At 51.8% G+C, this 22,731-nt stretch overlaps 1 protein-coding gene across 1 annotated transcript in view; it reads right to left on the bottom strand.

Annotated features, from left to right (window-relative positions):
• SORCS2 (sortilin-related VPS10 domain containing receptor 2) overlaps positions 1–22,731 on the bottom strand; it is a 408,600-nt gene that overhangs the window by 56,360 nt on the left and 329,509 nt on the right. The window contains exons 8-12 of the mRNA XM_012002189.1: positions 21,174–21,238; positions 17,879–17,997; positions 15,130–15,219; positions 6,458–6,637; positions 414–560 (exon numbers count right to left, since the gene is read on the bottom strand). Of these exons, the coding sequence (XP_011857579.1) occupies positions 414–560; positions 6,458–6,637; positions 15,130–15,219; positions 17,879–17,997; positions 21,174–21,238 (601 nt within the window). The remainder of the gene's footprint in view (positions 1–413; positions 561–6,457; positions 6,638–15,129; positions 15,220–17,878; positions 17,998–21,173; positions 21,239–22,731) is intronic.

Here is a 22,731-nt window from a genome sequence, read left to right as displayed (position 1 = left end):
CAGCTGAGCCCAGACAAGGTCAGCAGAGCCGCCCAGCTGAGCCCAGACAAGGTCAGCAGAGCCGCCCAGCTGAGCCCAGACAAGGTCAGCAGAGCTGCTCAGCCAAGGTTGGCAAAGCCACTCAGCTGAGCCCACCTGTAGATCTAGGAAATAAATGTTGTTGTTTTCGGGTGGCTTATTGCACAGCAATTCTGTGTGAAAAACTGATACACTTCCCTCTCTGACCTCCAATTAACTTTTCTGTAAAACAAGGAGTTTCATTTGACCCTCTCTACCACGCCCAGCAGAAATAGGTGGTTCATGTGTCTCAGATGGTCCTTCTCAGACATCACCACCTCTGACCTTTTTGATTACTGAAGCTATATCTAGCATCTACCCCATGGATGGTATGTGATGTGAGCCGAGGTACTTACAGGCTTGCAGTTGGTTGGTTTTCCATTCATGTCCATGCTGGGTGGCCTCAGGTAATCCCAGTCGCGGCCCTTGTTGTAGGTTATAAGTGTCATCACTTTCCCATCAATTTTTTGGTTTGCCAGGAAAACTCCTTTCACCCCTCTGACCTGAGATAAAAATACAAGAAGGACTGTAACCTTACACTGGAGCACTCTGATGACCATGTATCCACCGTCCTCCAGCCCACATGTGGCCTCATTTCACACTCACAATGGCCAGCAGCTGAGACACATTCTGGAGGTGAGTGAGGTTTAGAGGGACAGAGATCCAAGACTCCGGCCCCAGCTTTAATGGGAAGCTAGTTCAGTCTAGCTCTGAAGCCTGAATGATCTTCATGGTGCTGAGCTGTTCTCCCAGGTCCAGATACCAACCATCAGATGGCAAGTGGGGTTCTGGACCCCTGGCCTGCCTGTCCCTCAAACTCACCCCATCCTTGCCTCAGAGGTCCTGATTCAGAGCTCAGATCCCCCCAGTGCCTCTTGTTTCTATTGGACCATGCATCCTGGACCAATAGAATTGCCTCTGGGCTTGCCTCTGGGGACCTCCAGCTCAATTCCCATACAAACATGCCAAGGAATGAAGACAGGAGGGTCCATGCTTCCACTAGAACACCCAGGACAGGGCTCCACTTGCCTTCAGTGCTCAGAGTTAACCTGGTCCCTTTCTCAAGGTTTCCTAAGAGGCCCATGGCAGTGACCCAAATGTCCAAGAGTGGTTACTAAGTTGACCTATAAGAAACGTGCAACTGTCGGCAACTTCACATAGTTCAACCGAATGGTTTGCTCCCAGAGAGGGTCTTTTCCTGCAAGTTCCTTATTTCATGGAGGGTTTTGACTCATATTTATCAAGATCCACTAGTGTGGTGTGAAGAGGCAGAAGAACGCCCACCACTTGTCAAGGCCTCCTGTGTTCCAGGCCAGAAACTGTTTCTACACCTGTATATGCAACCTGCACCATGGGAAACTGAGGCTCAGAGGGGGTGCCACCTGCCCAAAGGCCCATAGCCAAAAATTCTAGTTAGGATAGTAATGGCATACAGTTATTAAGTGCTTCTATGTTACAGGCACTGAGCTTAACACATGTCCTCTCACTGAATTCTCATAACTCCAGCAGGTCCTCAAGGGGAGAAGAACAGCAGCCATGATGATGAAACCAGAGGACTGGGGTCTGAGCTTCCTGCAGCTGCTATAACAGATGGTCACAAACCCAGTGGCTTCAGACAACACACATGTATTCTCCCACAGCTCTGGAGGGCAGAAGCCTAGCATGCAGCCACAGTCAAGTGTCAGCAGAATCACATTCCTTTCTGGAGGCTCCAAAGGAGCATCCCTTTCCTTGTCTTTTCCAGCTTCTAGAGGCACCAGCATTCCTTGGCTAATGGCCCCTTCCTTCGTGTTCAAAGCCAGCAATGCTGCATCTCTCTGACCATGTTTCCACCATCACATCTTCTCTATCTCCTGCCTACTTCTTCCAATGTTAAGGACCCGTGTGCTGACCCTAGGCCCCTCCAGATAACCCAGGTCATCTTCCTGTCTGCTGACGAGCAGCCTTAATTCCATCTGCAACCTCATTCCTCCTCTACCACATAAGGTAACATACATGCATGTTCTGGGGCTCACGATGTGGCCATCTTTGAGGGGGGCACTATTCTCTCCAGCACAGTCCCTCCTCTGACCCCCAAGGACACACATCAGTCTTCAAGCAAAATACATTCACCCCATCAAGGTTTCCAAAGTTCTCATCTCATTACAGCATTAATTCAAAGTCAAAAGTCTCCCCTAAATATCACCAGATCAAAAGCTCCGAATCTTCTCATCTAAGTCATCTAAACCAGATGTGGGTGAGCTCTGGGTAAAATCCATCTGTGGAGCTGGGAAACTAGCAAACGAGTTGTCTGTTTCAAAGTGCAAGGTTGGGGCAGGCATAGGGTGGTAGCTACAGATCTTTTGCCTCCCACTGATGGCTGTGGCTGGTTTAGGTTACCCTCGGAGTTGGCTCTCAGAGACTCAGGGCTGCCTTCACTGGATGTGGGAGTTGGGGGGCAGGGCAGGCTGTTTTCCTTGGGACCTACCAGGTCTTATCAACACAGACAGGCAGGGTTAGGAGCCAAGTGGATCACACTGTGAGCATCCACCCAGAATTTCTAGGGAACGTCATACATGTGGCAAATCCATGCACAGAGCATTCAGCTGCCAGTATTATCTGCATAGGATGCTGTGGTCTAGGGGGTAGCCTTCCTCTCTGCAGAGGAAGCTTCATCAATGGTCCTGCTGGGTGGACAGTCTCAGAGGCTAGGATGAGCCAGCTCCTTCAGCCCATATGGCATCACTCTGTCTCCTGTTCACTCGACTTGATGACTGCAGATGGGGTCCCTGGCCCAGAGTCCAGCTTCTTTGTGAGACGCGGTACCAAGTGCAGGCCCTGCAAAAACCCAGGACTCCATGTCACAGGGGTCTTGAGTTCCCTCCAGACTCTGGGCTTGGTCTGCAGATGAGCTGCCGGGGGCTGGGAGAGGGCAGGGCGTGTGCATGTGTGTGAGCCTGTGTCTGTGTGTGTGAGTGTGAGTGCTGGCTCTAGATCGGCTGCAGACAGGTCCCTCTGTGCTAGGCTTCGGACCAGCCACACGCCCACCAAATGGCTGCACATCCTCTGCTGTGTGGTCTGGTGCTGAAGGGAGGCCCGGGGAACGTGCCGCAAGTCTTTGTGTCTTACAAGCTCATAGAACCCCGACAAGGCAGGCAGGACGGGGACCCAGGGACATCACCCAGAGGGCTTCTGCCCTGCCCATTGCTTGGTGGAAATGCTTTTCTGCTGTCCTCCGGGCAGGTAGAAGGCTGATTTGCCCATGATGGTTTTTGTTATTGGGTAATTGCCATTTTATATCCCAGCTGGGTCTCCATGAAAACGCTCAGCAATAAATAACGTGGATCCAGATATAGGCCAAGGCCCCTGGGTGGGTCTGACTGGCGGAGCATTAGCTCAGAATATCAGTGTGTTGCTGCATAACTGCCCACATCACAGCTGAATTCATTCCCGTGTCTGCTGTGAAAAAAAGTCCCACAAGTTGTTTGGCTTCAAACAACAGAAATTCATTCTCTTGGAGGCCAGAGTCCAAAGTCAAGGCGTGGGCAGGGCTGTGCTCCCTCTGCAGGCCCCAGGGAAGGATCCTTCCTGCCTCTTCCAGCTCCGCGCCTCCAGCCCTCCTTGGCCTGTGGCTGTAGTCTCTGCCTCTGTCCCCACGGGGCCACTGTGTGAGCCTGTGGTTCCTCTCCCGTCTCGGATAAGGACACTTGTGATTGCATTGAGGGCCCCTTGGATAATTCGGGATGATGTCTGCTTGAGTCTTTCACTTCATGACGCTGCAAAAATCTCTTTTTCAAATAAGGTCACATTGCAGGGCCTGGGTATTAGGATGTGGGCCACCATTTCCATGCCTATTTCGGGGTCACCATTCAGCCCATTGAGATGCCTGCTGCCAGGGCTCCTTGTGGGTAGGGGACAGGGCTATGTTCCGTAAGTCCTCACTCATAACCCAAGCTCCAGCACAAGAGGAGTCCAGGAAAGATTTGCTGTCTTGCCTCGAACCTAGGTTGTGCCCCGCAGGGGAAGAGATCCCCGCAGCCTTCTGAGGCAGTACCTGGCTGTGTCATCTGCACCAAACATTTTTCCTGGATGTGCTGCTGGGTGCACAACAACCATGACAGCAACAGTACTGGTCGTGTGCAGTGAGACTCAGGGGTCAGCCCCCACCCATTAATTATCCCTGATCCCCAGAAAGGGCAAGTGCTGGGCAAACAAAGTGAGTCCTCACTTGGAACCAGGCATTTGGAACCTATTGAATGCTCTGCCTATTCAATAGGAATGACAGCCTTAAAACTCACGGCAACCCGGTGAGGAAGGTGCTGCTACCATCCCTGTTGCACATAGGGAAGCACAGAGAGGTTAAGAAACCCACCTACGGCCACAGAGCAAACACATACCAGTTCATGCACCTGACCCCGGGCAGTCAGGCTCCAGAGTTGTGCTTGTAACAACCAGCTGTGACCCATGTTTGATGGTTTTCAGAGAAGGGATATCCCTTGGGAGAGCACCCAGGTGGTGGAGAGTGGGTGTCACCTTTGGACCGGGCCACTGCAAACCTCTTCTGGCTCCTTGCTTCCTCCTGCCTTGACGTTTCTGGGTGTGGCTCTGAGTTCCTTCCGCACCTGGCTAACTCCTGCTCAGCCTCCTCCGGGAAGCACTCCCTGACTTCTGCCCCAGGCTGGCCAACTGCCTCTGTGCTGTGTCTTCAGGCCCCGGCACTCTCAGTCAGAACTACAGCTGGGAGCCCCGTCTTCCTGCTTCATGAGGGGTGCATGGTGCATATCATATCCAGCCTGTGTCCCAAGGGCAGGGCCCAGAACACGGCATGTGGTGGTGCAGGCATCACAGATGCCTGTGGACAGGACGGCCGTGGAGCCTCACCCCACCCTGTTCTTGGCCCCCTTCCCATCCCATCATCACCTACCCACTGCCTTCCAGAGCCACGTTTGTGCTGGACCCAGTCCCCTCCTAGAGGCTCACAGGGCAGGGCCTTTGGGACACTAGGGGTGGGGTTGGACGCTGCCTGCAGGGGGCTTTGGGCAGTGAGGCTGTATCTGCATCGTCCGCTGTGGAGGTAAACCCTGACAAATGGGTTATCATTGCAAACAAATGATTCCATTTGTGACTTTCCTGGGGACCACAGTTCTGCTGCTTCTGGCAAGGGAGGGATGAATGCTGAGCCTGGTGCCTCCCACTCACAAGCCCATCAATGCCACTGCCTGCCCAGGGTCTACTGGCCACCCACAGGACACTCCCCCAGCCTGCGTCAATGGGCCACTTGGGGGTGTCCCCACAGGCAAGAGGAAGGAGCTTGGAGGTGAACAACTGAGAGGGGTCCCAAGAGGAGGGCACCAGGCTCAGAGCAGACAGGCCTGGGCCGGTCCTGGTTTTCCTGCTTACGTCTAGGTCTGCCTGGGCGGGTTGTTTGCCTTCTCTGAGCCTCAGTTTTCTGACCTGTAAATGGGCCTGGCCGGGGCAGGGCTGCTGCAGGGATCCAGGTGGAAATGGAGCAACAGCGGCACGATGTACGGGGCATTCTCTGGGGTCAGTGGAGGCTCATGTGGGAGGCCCGGGGGGACCCGGGAGGGCAGCAAGGAAGGCTCCCATCCGAGCTCAGATGGCAACCCAGCAGGGGAGGCCAGAGCTTCATATGTGGTGAGAGAAGTGACAGGAGGGAGGCTGGAGGGCTGGATTCCAGGGAGACAGAGAGAGCGAGAGCAAGAGAGAGCAAGCAAGAGAGAGCAAGCGAGAGAGACAGAGAGAGAGAAGAAAGGCCAACTTCAGACACAGAGAGGGAGAGGGAGGAGGAGATGAAGGGGCTAGGGTAGGGGGGGAGAGACAGAGAGAGAGAGAGGAAGGCAGACTTCAGACACAGAGAGGGAGAGGGAGGAGGAGATGAAGGGGCTAGGGTAGGGGGGGAGAGACAGAGAGAGAGAGAGGAAGGCAGACTTCAGACACAGAGAGGGAAAAGAAGGAGGAGATGAAGGGGCTGGGGTAGAGAGAGAGAGTGAGAGAGGGAGAGAGAGACGGGGCACTCAGAGAGAAGCACTGCCCTCAGGGGTGACCCCAGCCCAGGACTTCTGATGAGAGCTTGTGAGGGAGTTGGCAGAGAACACTCAGGCTGAACCCAAGTCAGTAAAATGTTATTCCCTCAAAGAATTCCATTCTTCTCATGACAAAAACTTGTACTCGATGATCATTGTACTTCATATTTCCTCAAGAAGGAAATTCTCTTCCTCTAAAAATACCTATATAATAGCCTCTTGGCCTGCAAAGCTTAAAATATCTGGCTGTTTACAGAAGATGTGTGCAGACCCCTAACACAGCATTAGAGACAGGCAGGAAGGGAGGGAGGAAGAGGAGGTGGGGGAGAGGGCAGGGGGTTGGCGGCAGACCCCGCCCACATCCATGCGGGACCCACCTCCAGGATGTCGATGAGCACGCTCTCCTCCGCCTGCCGCGAACTGCGCACGTCCTGCAGGACCAGCGCGTAGCGCACGCCGCGCGGGTCCGACTGGTACAGGTTGTAGGTGTCCATCTGGTACCACTCCTGCACCGCCACAAACACCTGACTCTCGTCCGTGCTGATGATCTGCAGATCCTGCGGGGATGTGCGGGGAACACAGGGTCAGGGCCAGGCTGGGGGCCGCACGTGGGAGGAAGAAGGCAGCTGCACAGGCCTTGAGGGTGGGGAAGGCCTCGGGCTCTCCTGGAGCCAGTCTGGCCTGGATTTGCCTCCTGGCTCGCCTGCTCTGGGCTCTGTGGCCTTGGACAAGTCTCCTCACCTCCCTGGGCCTCCATTTCCCCATCTCTAATATGGGGATGGCCTTGGGATGCTCTAAGCCAGGTTATGGGAGGGTGGCCTGGGGACACCTCCTCCTGGTCCCACATCAGGCTATCCATCCATCCAACAGTGGGGAGGCGGAGTTCTTCCTCCATGCACCCCCAGATGGTTGATTCCGGGGGTGAGGGCTGGAGCCCCTCCCTCTCCTCCTATCCACAGGAACAGGTGAGTCTCTGCTCCCTCCTTCATTCAACACACATTTGGGAAGCACCCACTCCATACCAGAAACTTTCCGGCCACTGGATACCTAGAAAGGCCCTGAGTGCAGTGGGGAACCAGGTGTGGCCCTGTCCTCTGCAACCTGCAGGGAGGCATCTGTGGGTTCATCCATTAAAGCTTCGTTGTCCAGGGACACTATCCCCACCTGTACACGCTCCAACCTTCCTCCTGGTCCCTCTGTGCCGGTCCCTGCCAGCCCTGAGCCCTGGGGGCACAGTCTGGAGGGGGAGGCAGAGAAGGAGCCCCACCAGGACCCCATAAGGTGGTCTCAGAAGGTGAAAGGGCAGCCGGGGCAAAGTGCCTCACCTCGGTTTCCATTCGGAAGCGGGTGTGTTGGGCAGCTCTGGAGTGGGCCCAGGGCAGTGGTCTTTGGGTTCAGTCCCAGGTTTTTAAACTCAGAAAGCAGCCAAAACCCAATAGAATAAAAAGGAAAACCGGGAATACCTCAGTTTCTTGTTTTCTTTTCTTGCCCAGCCAGCACCAAATGCGTATGGGAGGCATGAGTAAAGGGGTCTGGAAAGGCCCATTTTGAAGCCATAACCAGCTTCCCTCCCACCTCTGTTCCTTTGCCTTCTGTCACTCTGGAACTTTATTGCCCTCTGAGAAGACAGTGCCAAGTTCCAGGGGCAGAAAACAGGTGACAGAGGGGGGCTCGACTGGCCCCACCTATGGAGTCACCCCTCCCAACTACGGTGTGGCTGTGGCACATGTTCTCATCTAATGGGAGGGCCTAGGGAAGGAGTTTATAATTTTTTTTTCTGAATAATAACAGATCAAATCCCGATTCTGCCTAGTGGAGCTCAGTTTTCAGTGGAGAGTGAGGAAGAAGCTGCCTTAGCAGGTGGCTCAGGGCCGGGCTGGACTCCTGAACGCTGTTCCCTATGCTATGCAGCCCCAAGGACTGTGCAGAAAAGGAGAGTGATGCTATTTTGCAGCTACCATGCAGCCCACAGGCAGAGAGGACCCCACAGTGGCAGGAGCTGCAGTCCTGTGTCTATGGACCGAAATTCAACACACAGAAATGACTGGCACCAAGAGACACAGAACCAGGGAAGGATGACAGGGCAAGGTGCCAGGGTCTGGCTGTCCCCACGTGTGAAGTGGGACCGTAGGTGATGCAGAGCCCATGGAGGCACACAAAGTGCCCGGAGGCAGCAGGCTTGTGGCTGCTCTGTTCTCCTCACCTCAGCTCCCACTTCCTCCCCACTCAGGGCCATGGGCCAAAATGCACTCTGTCATCCAGGCATTGGTCATTCTGCTGCCCAACTAGGGGAAGGCTTGTCCACCAGCCCGGGCTGTAGCAGGGAATTGGACCGTGCAGTCAGATTGTCGGGTAGCATGTGAGACTCCTGCAGGGGTGGCAGGGGGGACTGCGATTATGGGTGCTTTGAGCTCAGGGGACTTGACGTCAACCATGTCATCAGGATTCAGTATTTACCGTGATTGCAGCAACTTACAGTGTGCCTCCTATGCCCCTGGGTAAATGTTTACATAACCTGGGTAAATGCATTGGGTAAATGTTTTCCACAATCTAGGAAACAAAGAAAAATGCATGAACTGACTCGAGGTTACAAGCACTGCCCCCTAGAGAGACCTGACACCAGCGTGTTCAAATGTTTACGTTTGGGCTTTCTCTCAAGTGTGATGCACATATTTTTTTCATGTGTAGTTTATAGTTTGCCCCTTTACGTCACAGGCAGAGCAGTGTGTCTGCCATTAAAATGATCTATAAACAGTACTTTTAATGACTGCATGATACTCCATTTTGTGGACGGGCCATATTCCACTGAGCTGCTTCCCTACTGGGAAACCATCAGCACTCTCAACATAACTGGCAGATGGTCATGAACGTTTCTAGACACAGATCTCTGGCTCTCTGGTTATTTCCTTGACATAAACTCCTAAGAAGGGAAATTGCCACATCGCAACATTTCGAAAGCTCTTGTTACCTATTGTTAAATTGCTATCCTGAAAGTTTACATTAGTTCCTTCCCCACCAGCAGGAGTAGAGAGCACTTATTTTGTTTTACATATGCCAATATTGAGAATGGTCTTTTAAAAATATTTGCTGATTAGAGATTTATAAATAACAGGCAATTTTTGCTTCCTATTGCGTTTACTGTCTTCTTTGAGAAAAGATAGTACAGACATTTTGATATTTTTAAACGAAGGATGTGAGACACATTCAAATATACATCTAGTATATATGATTGTACATATTTGTATGGCCTGGAGAAATATGCAGAAGGAAACACCAACCTTGCCAATATTTGTTATTAGGTAGAATTAGGTTTGCTTGTGAGTAACAGAAACAGGAAAAAACTTTCTTTATTAGAGAGCTCTAAGAAGCCACACAGGACAATTCCACTAGCATCTCACTGGCTAGATTTTAGAAGCACTGACCACATGTAGTTGCAAAGGAAGCTGGGAAATGCAGTCTTTTAGCTGGAAAGCAATGTACTAGCCAAAGTCTGCGGTTTGTTGAATGAAGACGAAGGGGCAGAATGGATATGAGAGGAATCCAGGACTTTCAACAATACCTCCTTGAGGAATGAGGAAATGGTCAGGGAAGGGAGGACTGGAGAGGCAAGCAGGTAGAAAGGGTATCTACGCATATACATAGTATTGTTAATTATGTACGTAGTATTGTCTATTATGTTGTATTATAAGGTAAATAAATGTATTCTTCCATTAATTGTAGTGAATGCATTTTAAATAAGTAATTTTGGAAAAGTTTAAAAGCATTTTTAATAGACATGACGGGAAATTTCTCCATAGATGCTTATATAAACTTCATGAAACAGTCTAATGAACCAACACCTTCATCAAATTCTTTTAGCACTTTGAATGTATCAGCTCATTGCCTGCTGAACGCTGGGGTTCCTGATGAGACATCTGTTGATAATCATATTGATTATTGCTTATATGTAACAAGTCATTTTTCTCTTGCTACTTTCAATATTCTCTCTTAAGAGTTTCGATTTTTGGCCAGGCATGGTGGATCATGGCTGTAATCCCAGCACTTTGGGAGGCCAAGGCAGGTAGATCACTTGTGGTCAGGAGTTCTAGACCAGCATAGCCAATATGGTGAAACCCTGTCTCTATTAAAAATATAAAATTAGCTGGGTGTGGTGGCAGACACCTGTAATCCCAATTACTCAGGAGGCTGAGGCAGGATAATTGCTTGAACCCAGAAGGTGGAGGTTGCAGTGAGCTGAGATTGTACCACTGAACTCTACCCTGGGCAACAGAGGGAGATTCTGTCTCAAAAAAAAAAAAAAAAAAAAAAAAAGAGTTTCTGTCTTTTGACAATTTGGTTATGTGTCTTGGTGTGGATCTCTTTGTGTTTATCCTTCGTAGAGTTTGAATTTTTAGATATTTATATTCATGTTTTTCATCAATATAAATTGATGGGGGAGTTTTGGGCCATTATTTCTTCAAATAGTCTCTCTGCCTTTATCTCTCTTCTGTTCCTTTTGGGACTCCCACAATCATATGTTGGCCTGCTTGCTGATGTCCAAAAGCTCCCATAGACTGTGTTCACTTTCAATCTTTATTCTTTCTGCTCCTCAGTTTGATGATTTTAATTGTCTTATCTTTAAGTTCTCAGATTCCTTCTTCTGCCTTTCAATTCTGCTTTCAAATCTCTCTAGTATTCTTTTCAATTCTTTTTAGCTCCAGAATTTCTTTTGGTTCCTTTTTATTTTTTCTATCTCTTTATTGCTATTTCCATTTTGTCCATACATCATTTTCTTGTTTTTCCCTATTTTTCCCTTCAGTTCTTTGAGCCTCTGTAAGACACTCATATTAAAGTCTTTGTCTAGTAGATCTGCCATCTGGTCTTTCTCAGGGAAGGTTTCTGTTTTTTTTTTTTTTCCTTTGAATGAATCATACTTTCCTGTTTCTTTGTATGCCTCGTAACTTTTTTAGGTCAAAAACTGGACAGTTGAGTCTAATGTCCAATTAGATTGGACAATAATATGGTAACTCTGGAAATTAGCTTGTCCCCTTTCCATAGAGCTTGCCATGTTTTGTTCTTATTTTTGATGGTTGTAGGTATCTCTTTACCAAGGATCAGCCATACATGTAAGCTTAACATCTTCCTAGGCCTTTTCTGAGCCTCTGCTTTTCCCTGGGCATGCCTGGTGATCTTCTAAATTCTCCCATATATACAGTTGCTTTTGAATGTCTGGCTCCCAAAAGGGAAAAGGGGGAAAAATAAAAGAGAGTAAAACAGGCTGTGACCCTTTAAATCTCCTGGAAGCTGTTTCAACTCATGGTGGTTGCAACAGTGGCTGCCTGTCTGGGTATCTGCACGTCTGTCATCAGAAGCAGTCAGTAGTCAGAGCACAGATCCCCAGTATTTGGAAGACAAGGTCCTTATAGCACCCCCACGCCCTCCAGCTCCTTCAAGCTCTGTGCCTGCTGCTCTAGGGACACATGCACATTTGCCTGCCATGAGGCTGGAGGAGTGGGGGATGGGAAGCCTCTACCAGGCTAAGAGCGGACATTATCCAAATTGACTTTGATATGCCATCCATGCCTTGCCCTGGAAAATGCAGGCTCTAAAATACACTTGAGAATTCCAAAGCAGTTACACTGGATGGGTTCTGCCAGTGCCATTGCCGCCTAGGTGGGAAGATGGATTCCTGGGGCGTCCTGCTCTGCCATCTTACCTGATGTCACTTCTTTCTTTATTAATATGGTTTAGAAATTTTATTTTACTTTAAATACATTTATGGCAAATACAGGAATATTTCCCTTTAAATTTGCATTTACCCATTGTTATGAATGCCTTTATATAATTGATAGTTATTTGGATTTTTCTTCTCTTTTGTCTGTTTATAGCTTTGGCCTATTGTTTACCTCTGTTAGGGAAACTGAATATTTTTTTTTAAATGATGACAAATAAATAAGCAAAGGATATTGACAAATATAAAAACGGCCCACCCTTTACAGTTTTCATAGACAGGTAAATTAAAACAGCAGGATGGTATCATTTATACCCTTTAACATAGAAGGAAAATAGAAAATAATGGCAAAGCTATGTTGAAGCTGATCTGTTCCAACTCTGTTGGTGACAGCAGCCCAGCTTGCCCAAGCAACTAAGCTACAAAAATATTTATATCCTTTGTTCTGAAGTTCTTCTTAGACTTTAACTTGAGAAAATTAAAAAGAAGTACCTGTGGGCACACATAAATTCATTGCAGCACTGTTTATAATTATAAAAAAATGGAAACAACCCAAATCTCCAAGCAACAAGAATCTGGCTTAGCTCAACGAAGTACAGTCTCCTCAATAGAAAGCTTCACAGTCATGTAAAGTAGATATCACACATCATTCAAGAAACAGTCTCATGTGAGACCTTCACAGTCTATAGTGTCCTGTGAAAGCAGACTGGAGACCCAGGACTGCTTGTAATTCAACTACGTAAAAACCCTTTTGCATATGGCTGAGGAATGCGGGGAGACCAAGAATTGCTGGGGGAGACATCGGGTGGATGGGGTGAGAGGTTTGCAGGTGAGCCCCCTGCTCCAATGTCTATGATTTTCATAATGTTAATTAAGCAATTAAAAATATAAAAAGAAAAAAAAAGAGGGGGGTCGAGTCTGTGGGAAGAGGAAATAGGCAAGTTACAAATTCACCATAAAACAACAACATCTGATGAGGAAATTCAATTAGCTACTTCTACAAATTGTTGATGAGAAACACTGGGAGGGCTGCTGTCCTGACCTGGGTGGAGAAGAAGCAGGCTGGCTGGCTGGGCAAAGGTCTCAGCTACATGAGATGTGGTCTTGAAGACCCCGGAGGGCCCTGGGGGCCCCGTTCTCCTGACAGCAGCCCAGCTTGCCCACTTCTTGATGAGGAAGTGACCATCATCTTCAACTGCTGGTCACTGGATCCTGTGTATGGACCCCTGAGGGAGGACATTGACAGTCACAGCACGTGCCACCTGCCCTGGATGAGTCCCTGGTCTTCCCTTGAAACTTAATGACATGAGGCTGGGTGTGTGTCTGTCACTGCTGTGAGAGCCTCTTGATTCTTTTCAATGACCTCCAATTTCCGTAGAAATGGGGGAAGAAGAAAATCAGGGTAAAATGCACACTGTTAAGGGTCCACAGCAGGAGACACAACCTGGTGCTTCCTGCAGATCTCACTGACATCACATCTGCAGGTCTAGGGAGCAGAGGTCCAGGGAGCCATCGCTCAAGGTCACAGAGGTCATAACTTACAGCCATAGGCTCCTGAGAGCACCCTTGGCAGCAGGCTGACTCCTGGCCCAGCCACCCCAGCCTCCAATGCTAGAGGGGAGCAGAGAGGGTCCCTGTATGGGCCTAATTCTGGGCTGTGCACTTTCCTCTCCCTAACACCAGGACAAAGAGCCCAGGACACAGGAGCTTCTAATGCTGTAGCCCTCAAAAGTCAAGGGAAGGCTTCTCAGATGCTGAAAAGGGACAGACACCTAGTGCCTTTGCCTGAAATGAAACCATTAGCTTTTAATTTACATACTCAGCCAAGCCTGGCGTTCAGTCTATTAAACTCACCCCTTTTTTCCCTTTATTTTCCTTTTTTTTTTTTCTTGTTTTTTAAAGAGAAGTTTTTAAAAGCCCTCCTAGACTTTTCCCATTTCTGGCTCAGGAGAGGTCTGAGGGTGCCCAGCGCAGAAGCTCCTGTGGCCAAGCACTTTACAACAAGCCACAGCCTGGGCTTGGGGGGCCCAGAGCCGCTGGCCCCTCCCACTCCACTCTCACTCTCTACCCCAGGGTCTTAGCTCCTGCTCTGCCCTCCTCCTGAATGACTTTCTCCCTTGCTGTCCTCAGAGCTGCTTTAGAGCTTCGGATAAAGAGTCCCTCCCACTCCCAGCCCCAGAGGGGCCTCCATCGCTGCCTGGCCTAAATCAGTCACACACATGAGCACGCCCACACACACAAACACGTGAGCATACACACACACACGCACATACACACTCATACACACGCCCTCCATCACTCTCTGTCTCTCCCTCTTGTTCCCTTCTTAGCACAAACCACAACCTGCAATTATTTTATGCATTTGTCTGTCTACGGGATCTCCTGCCTGTTCCCTGTCTCCAAAGCCCACGGGAACAGGAGCCTGGGGCTTCTGATTCACAGCACGGCCTCCTAGCACACATCCTGGTTTATATTTGGTGCTCAGTAAATACATGTGGAGGAAGGGAAGGTTCATCTGCTTCTCAGCTATGCATGTGGGACAGAGATCTTCAGAAGGTGTCATCCGAATGTCCTCAGGAGGGAGGTGTGGCATGAGGCTGGGCTGGCTCACCTGGACCTCAGTTTGAGATCTGCCTTTGTTTCTAACTAGCTGTGTGATCTCAGACAGGTTACTGCCTCTCTGAACTTCTATCACCTCCTCTGGTAGGTGGGAATAATATATTAACAGCAGGGAGAGAGGCCCCAAGGCAGGGGCAGGGGCAGAGTTGGGCAGTCCTCAGCTCCCCTGGTCCCCCTTCTTTGCCTTCCGAAGCAAGGGAAAGGCAATAGCATTAACTGAGCACCTACTGTATGCCAGGCAGCATACTAGGTGGCTGGAATGCAGAGGTGAGTACAGCAGAGATCATCTCCACCCCAGCAATGTCAGAGGAGAGCAGGAGATAGACACTGGATGGAGGCGTCCCTGGCACCCTGGGCACCAGCAAGGAGAAGAGTGGGATGGGACCAGAAGACAGACGCCTGGGCTCGCCTGGAGGGCCATTAGCAAGCAATATTTCTCCTGAAATACCACGTGTGCAAGAGTTCCGGGGAAAGATGAACCAGGCAGAGGGAAGAAGCTGGCAGAGGCCTAGGATGAAGCTGGGCACAGCTGAGTCTGGAAGGGCTGGGTGGGCTGGAATGGAGTGTGTGAGGGGCGAGTAGCTGGAGGGTGTGGCCACACTGTTCTTGTCCATCCTGACCTGGAACCGCCAAGCACCTGTGTGTGAGTCCTGTTGCCCCACGAGTCAGGATAGGCTTAGGGCCTGGCCACGGGGCCAGGCAGAGCGGGGAGCACCTTACCTTTGGCAATGCATACTTCGGCAGCTTCATCAGGACAAATTCATTGCGGTGATGAGAGACATAGTATTTTGTCCGGTTTGCTGATGTTACCTAACCGGGGGAAGAAACACAGTTCTGAGAAGCTTGATTCCCTCTCCAGCCAGAGTCTCATGAATGGAAAACTACACATTATATTCAGCAAGTGAAAATGCCCCTTTACTTTGCTTATACCTGTTCTGCTTGAAATGAGCAGACTCCTATTCATCCTTCAAAGCCCCACATTAACACCCCTCCTCTGGGAAGTCGTCCTCTGCTTCCTTCAGTCAGAACTAACTTCTTTCCCCATGCTCTCTCTTTGCCTTGTTTCTCTGCATCCAACTTATGGAACAAGGTGGAAAAAGTTCCAGTGGAGAAGGAGACAGGCCAAAGATGAGCTCATCACCAAAGGTGACCACTGAACTTCGAGGCATGACAAACAAAGCTGGCACCATCCTGAGTGCTTTTCCTGGGCAGCTCATTTGATCCCATAACAATCAACCCCATTAACTGTGGCCGTGGACGTCTGTTCCCAGAGACAGAAAGGCCCTTCAGGACAGGACTGTGGCAGGTCTCTGATCACAGAGGCCACGGATCCTCACTGCCACGGAACCGGAGGTGCAGCCTCCTGAGCCACCAGCAGCGCCACCTTGTTGGTGGTGAGGTGGGGCTGGAAGGGCTGTGGTTTCTTGCATCCCAGCACAGGCTCCCGGATCCTCTGAGAAGCAGGGTGGTAGGAGGGAGGAAGGGAGAGGGCAGGGGAGGCCGGGGCTGGGGCAGGGAGAGCTTTCCTCTGCAGTTGTTGAGAAAGATGGAAACCAGGGTAGAAACTGGATGGAGACAGAGGTCCCCCACTTCTCCTGCCCCTCACAAACAATGTCGCGAGCACCAACCCCAGACAAGCTCACTGTGACCTTGTGCAGAATGAGACCACCTGAGACCACTCCACGATCGGGTCCGAACACAGACCAGACGTGAATGTCGTTCAAACTTCCAAGATGCCCAGGCACCCACCCTGGCTGAGACGAGCGAGGGCTGCTGCTTTACAGCCAGGCTCCTGCCTCCCCTGAGGCTCCCGCACCCCCTAGTCTCGTGCCTCCCCTGAGTCATCCCCTCCCTCTAGAGAAGATTGAGACGTCCAATCCTAGCAGGACCTCATGTCCTCACATCCCCCAATCCAGAGTCACGCCCGGCTTCCTTGCAGCCCCCACAAATCACCTCCTGCAGCCCACACCTGACAATCAGGCCCTTCTAACCCCTCGGAGACGCTCAGGTTCCCCAGGGCATGTGTTCCCCCTTGCTGCACTGAGTGATAACCCAGCCTGCTCCTCCATAGGTGAGCTCCGGGGGTCTTAGGCTGCAGGGCTTTGACAGGCCAGCGGGTCTAATGTTTAGAAACCACTCAACATGGGAGATGGTTGCCCAGAGAGCTGACGCTGTCCTTGCTCTAGTACTTAGTGAACATCCACAGAAATATAATGCTAGGTGCTGGGAAAGCAGGTGGTGGGTTCAGACCTAGAACCCAGCCTCGGCTTGCCTGAGTTAGGTGTAGGGACAAAAGGAGTAAAGGGTACGGAATGACACAGTGGGGCCTGGGCTGTGACGGAGGAAGGCACAGGGCTGGGGGTCCTCAGAGGAGGCACCAGTGAGCCTGAAGTGGAGGCAGAAGACTTCCTGGAGGAGGAAGTGCATGATTGAGTCTTCGAGAAGGAGCAGGAATCAGCCCGTGGAGAAGCGAGGCACAGCACAGGGAACGGTGTGAGCAAATGCACAGACTGAGGATCAAAAGCCAGGGGCTGGGCTCAGCAGACAGCAGTGGAGACTGGGCAGGGCTGAAGGTCAGTGCTGGTGGCAGCAGAAGCCTCTTGTCTGGCCTGCTTTAACGGTGGGGGCTGGGATGCCCATGCCTGCCCTGGCACCCAACTCCATGGTGGCCCTTGGCACAGAGTGTAGAGTGGGGAGCTGGGGTGATCAAGGGTGGCTGAGACAGGGCAAGGAGGTGGCTGGGGAGCACAGAGGGCCTTCTGGGGAGAGGGCACCCAGCAGCTGCCCTCAAGGGGCTTTCTTTGGGGAAACTTTGGACTTGTTTTGCAGGATCCCAGAGGGCAGAACGGACCCAGTGGATGGGAGTCCGATGAAGCAGCCTCTGTCTCAGGGCCAGAAGAAACAGGCCAGTGACTGGGGCTACTCAGCAGAGGGCTAGGCTGTTTCAGGAATGCTGAGTTCCGCATCCATGAAGGTGAAGAAAAGCTGGATGGATTGGTTGTGTGCTAGAGTTTCTGAATTAGCTGGGACCACGTGGCTGCTGAGGGTGGGCCCACTTGTGACCTGAGGGCACAGGCAGCAGGGTCCTGGTCACAGGGCTGTGGACAGCCGGTGCCTGGCGGCCAAGAGCTGGGACTAGAAGCAGTCCTGGTCAGTTCCAAAGTCGCTGATAAAGCCAAATGGGGCTAAATGGGCTTAGGTTTGGGGACCCCGAGTGGCTGGGAGGTTCATGGTGGCCAGAAGGGAGGTGGAGCCTCCGTGTCCCTGAGCCCCAGTGCTGGGTTTGCGGGGGCTTCTGTGGATGCCTGTAGCCACAGCTACGGTCAGAAACCGTGACCTGCAAAGTAGCACTCGAAAGTGAAATACCCGTTTTATTGCCTCTTTTCTGAGCGATTCCATTTTGGCTGCGGGCGGCTCATCCGCCACGTCGCCTATTGCCAATTTCCCAAAGTTCCGGAAGCAACTTTACCTTAAAGAAGATGTAATCGTCCTGCACGGTCAGAGACCCGTGGTCAATGGGGCCTGCGAACGGGGCTGCCAGCAGCTTCTCGGAGCAGTTGTGGATCGGGCAGGTGACGTACCGAAAACCTACAGGAGAGAGGCGCCGGCCCAGGCAGTCAGACTCCAGCCGGAGCCAGAGACAGCCCGAGACATGTGCTGGGCTCCATCCTCCTCCAGCACCACTGCGGTGCGGCTTCGTGGGTTGAATTCTAAAGGCCACGGCGATGACACCTGCGGCCGAGGGTGTCATCCTGGACTGTGGGCCACCTGCACTCTGACATGAGCTCCTTCAACCCTCAGGAAGGTGTTCGTGCTACTCTGGAGCCTGCCATCTCCTGCAGGAGGGGTCAGCACAGCTGACGGTGGGCACCTCACCATGCCCAGACATGCACGGCCGCCACATCCTCCTGGTCTTTTACACCTGAGCAGGGGTGAGGGCGGGTGGCGCTCAAGGGTTCTTTTTCTCAAAATTTTAAGCACATGCTTCTACCCTTTTCCACATGTTTATGGTTGAGCAATACTGAATGCATGCTTTGCCAGGGAGCTGCTGATTTTAAGTCCTTCTGTTTCCCCAGGGCAAATTTATGTGGAGGGGCTGGAGCCTGGAGGCCTCAGGAAGCTCTGTGTTCCAGCTTGTGAGCCAGGAGCAAGATTTATCCAAAGGGACCAAGGGAAGGGCACCTCCTCCTCCTCCTCTCCGTCTTCCTCGCCCTCCTCCTCTACCTCTTCCTCCTCCTCCTGACTCTGGCCCTGGGTGATCGGCAGCATGGAGAATGGTTAAGGGAAGGGGTTTAGGAACCAGAAAGGCCTACCCCTAAGCTCAGCCTCAGCTTTCTGCACTGAACAATGGGGTAGGCCTACCTGTTTGGGCTGTTCCAAGGAGGCGGAAGGCAGTGTACACAGAGGGTACGTGGGCAGCAGTGCCAGGCCACTGCCAAGCCCTCCTGAGCCACGCCCACGTTCCCTTGGAACTGCCTGGTGTGCCCTGCGTTCAGCACTGAACTTCCTACAGCTGGAGATGCAGCGAAATGACTAGCTCAGGGACATGCTCAGTTGACAATCTACTCACTCACTCACTCATTCACCCGCTCACTCACTCATTCACCCACTCACTCACTCATTCACTCGCTCACTCATTCACCCACTCACTCACTCATTCACCCACTCACTCACTCATTCACTCGCTCACTCATTCACCCACTCACTCATTCACCAACTCACTCACTCATTCACTCACTCATTCACCACCCGCTCACTCACTCATTCACCCGCTTACTCACTCATTCACCCACTCACTCACTCATTCACTCGCTCACTCATTCACCCACTCACTCATTCACCAACTCACTCACTCATTCACTCACTCATTCACCCGCTCACTCACTCATTCACCCGCTTACTCACTCATTCACTCACTCACTCATTCACTCACTCATTCACCCGCTCACTCACTCATTCACCCGCTTACTCACTCATTCACTCGCTTACTCACTCACTTGCTCACTCACTCATTCACTCACTCAATCACTCACTCATTCACTAACTCGATCACTCACTCAATCACTCCTTCACTCATTTACTAACTCATTCACTCACTCACTTATTCACCTGCTCACTTACTCACTCATTCACTCGCTCACTCATTCACCCACTCACTCACTCGTTCACCTGCTCACTCACTCATTCATTCTTTCAATTACTCACTCACTTATTCAGCCACTCACTCATTCAATCACTCATTCACTCACTCATTCACTCAATCATTCCTCACTCACTTACCTATTCACTCACTCGCTCCTCCCTTCACTCACTCACTCACTTACCTGTTCTTTCATTCATTCCCTCACTCACTCACTCATTCATCCATCCCACCATGGTCAGGCTCTCAGTGTTCCAGGCCTAGAGCCAACACAACAAACCAGGGCCACCTCTCAGGCTGACGGGTTGTGTGCTGGGTATAGTAGCCCTGATGATAGTGCTTGCCAATTTCTGTGGTATAAACACTCCCACATGGGCATGCAGGAGCCACCTAGATGAAATTGGTGAACATGGAGTTGAAAAGAGCTGTGAACAGTGGGTGCTTATGATCCAGGGCCAGCGGAAGCTCTGGAAAGGGCAGACAGCTAACCCTGACAATGTGGTGTGATGCGGGCAGTGAGTCTTTCTCTCTGTAGCACGTTATTTTGCAACATTTTGCCCAGTGGGCTGCCCAGTGGGCTACTCAGGGGCAACCCTGGCATCTGGCTTATTCATTCAGCAGCCTTACTGGGGACACAGGTGATCAGTAGCCCCAACTGGTACTCAAGGAGCTCCAGGTCCTGGAGAGTTTGCAGAGCTGGGATGATGGAGCCCAGCAGAGGTGGCTGGCAGGGTGTGTGAGGTCAAAGGTAAGAAATTCCAAAAGGAAGAAGCATTCCCAGTAGGGATGGAGAGAGGTGCACCAGCCAGGACCTTGTGACCCCAGGCAAACCTGGACTGCCTCTGAGCTGTGTTGTCCTGGTTATCAACACAGAACAGTAGTAGTACTGGCCCCGCCTGCCTGAGTGTGGCAGAGTGGGGGTGGGGAGGGGTGAGGGCCATGCCTAGCAACTGACCCTGCCCCTGAAAGCTTAGCCATGGGGACCATGCCCAGCAGCTGACCCTGCCCCCGAAAGCTTGGCCGTGATGACCCCGTGTTGAGAACTCTGCATTCACTTATTTTATATCACTATCCATTTCACAGGCCAGGAGACTGGGGTGACTGGCCTGAGGTTGGCCAGCAGCAGGACTGAGAGCTGACGCCTGCATTTCTGTTCTAATGGTGACACATCCTGGCTCAGGTGATCCTGCACAGAGGATGTCTCTGCGGGGACTCAGCTGCTCTGCCCTCCCCAGAGCACCCTCCTGTCACACAGCATGCACGGCCCTGGGCAGGAAGTTGGCGGGTCCAGGTGGGCAGGCCCGTACCCCCACCCCTGCCCCCAACCTCCACACTTCGCACATGCTGGGGGTCGCGGGCTGAGTGAGTGGGAAACACTCAATGCTCAGGAGCCAGAACAGATCACCCTCTTAATAGACTTTTCCACTGGAGTGGAGCTCCTTGACTTCCATTCATCCCCAGCTGGAAAACAAGCACATTTAAAATCATGCCACATCGAGACGCAGTGAGGCCGCCTGTGTAGGGCCAGCCACTGGGGACGAGCGACTGAACACAGGCGCTGCCGAGCTGTGTCGGGCGCGAGGTGACTCAGGGATACCTGGTGCCTGTGCACTGCCCGGCTTACCTCCACCGAGGTCCTGGGCTTCCATGTGGACCAAGTCAGGGTCAGCGTCCACCCCAGACACAGCCCTGGAAAAGAAGAGCCGAGACTGGGGTCGGGAATGGAGTCACTGTGCCCATCCCCCAGCGGCTCCCCACACCCCATGCAGCCATGTGGCCTCCCTGGCTCTGAAGCCACACTTGCTGTTTGGGTCGGAGGGCGTCACCTCCCCGGGACCCCACCTGCTCCTGGGATGCTTGGAGTCTCTGTGTCTTCCTTGCATGAGCTGAGGGGGTTGGGTTTCTTCCTGCCATGGAAGTGTTTGTAAAAGACTTTCTCCTTCATAAAAGATTTTCACATTGCTTTTTCATTGTTGTTTGTTTTGTTTTATTTTGATCATCTAAAATGACTGCAGGAGGCAGGTAGGCCTGGGACTCCCATCCTATCCGAATTTTATAAATACGGAAATTGTGGCTCAGAGAAGCCTGGCTTGAATCCCAGTGGTAAGGGCTGACCTGGGATTCAAGCCAGGCTCACCTGAGCTGTTGCTCCGTCTCCTGCTTCCCATGACCTGGTCAAGTGTGCCCTTGGGAAGATTCCTCTCTCAGCCATCGGCTCTCCCCTAGTGCTGCCTCCAGGGACTGGCCTGAATCCTTTCATGAGGGGGCAAAGGCTCCAGCGAGAGGAATGCACTCCCTACCCTGTCACTTGAGAGTTTGCACCAGGCTGTCCCCACACACGGGCCTGGACCATGCGTTGTGAGGCAGGTGCCTTCATCTGCACTCATAGGTGGCCCCACCAGGACCAGGACGGGCCTCTGACTTGCCTGAGGCAACATGGCTCAGACCAGGACAGTCCCAGGCTCCTGCCCAGGTCTGCTTGATCCCAAAATGCATGCTCTCCTCAGACCCCACACACCGCCCTGCTCACAACTAAGGCCTTCTCCTAATGCCACGAGTCCAGATGTCCCATCGGTTATGGGACTCTGCTTCCTTTGGGGGTGGTCCCAGCTTCAGAGAAGCCGTGATGGAAATGCGAGAGTTTTGCCAAGTGGCTGAGTTCCATAGACATCTCTAAGAGCCCGGTGGGACAAACCTACTGTGTACAAGGCCCGCTGCAGGCCCTGGGGACAGAGAGAAAGGAGACACTGCGGTTGCCCTGTGAGCTCCTGGGTCAGGACACTCAGGCTGGGGCTGTGGTTCTCCTACTCCACCCTCAATCCACCCACACCCCATCCCTGCCCGACTCCTCTCTGCTCCTCCCAGCACTGCCCTGCTGGGTGAAGTCTTTAACTGGGTGGGAGGGGAGGGAGGAAGCTTCTGTCTTTAGAGGCAAAAGCCAGGTCCTGAGTCTGTGCTGTACACAGCATGTCACTCGAACTCATTTAATAGCTCCATTTAGTGGCAGGTGCTCAGGTACAGGGAATGTCCTAGGTGCCGTAGTTGCCTCATCTCACTTACCTTGAATGATCGCAAATGGTTTGGTTATACCCATTTTACAGATGAGGAAACCAAGGCCCAGACAGGTGAAAACAGATCAAAGCTCATACAGCTAGCAGAGCCAGATCCACTACCCAGGTGCT

The sequence above is a fragment of the Mandrillus leucophaeus genome, unplaced genomic scaffold, assembly GCF_000951045.1.
Source record: "Mandrillus leucophaeus isolate KB7577 unplaced genomic scaffold, Mleu.le_1.0 Scaffold68, whole genome shotgun sequence".
NCBI lineage: Eukaryota > Metazoa > Chordata > Mammalia > Primates > Cercopithecidae > Mandrillus > Mandrillus leucophaeus.
Note: the sequence above shows the minus strand (reverse complement) of the source record. Positions and strands in the feature narration are given on the sequence as shown.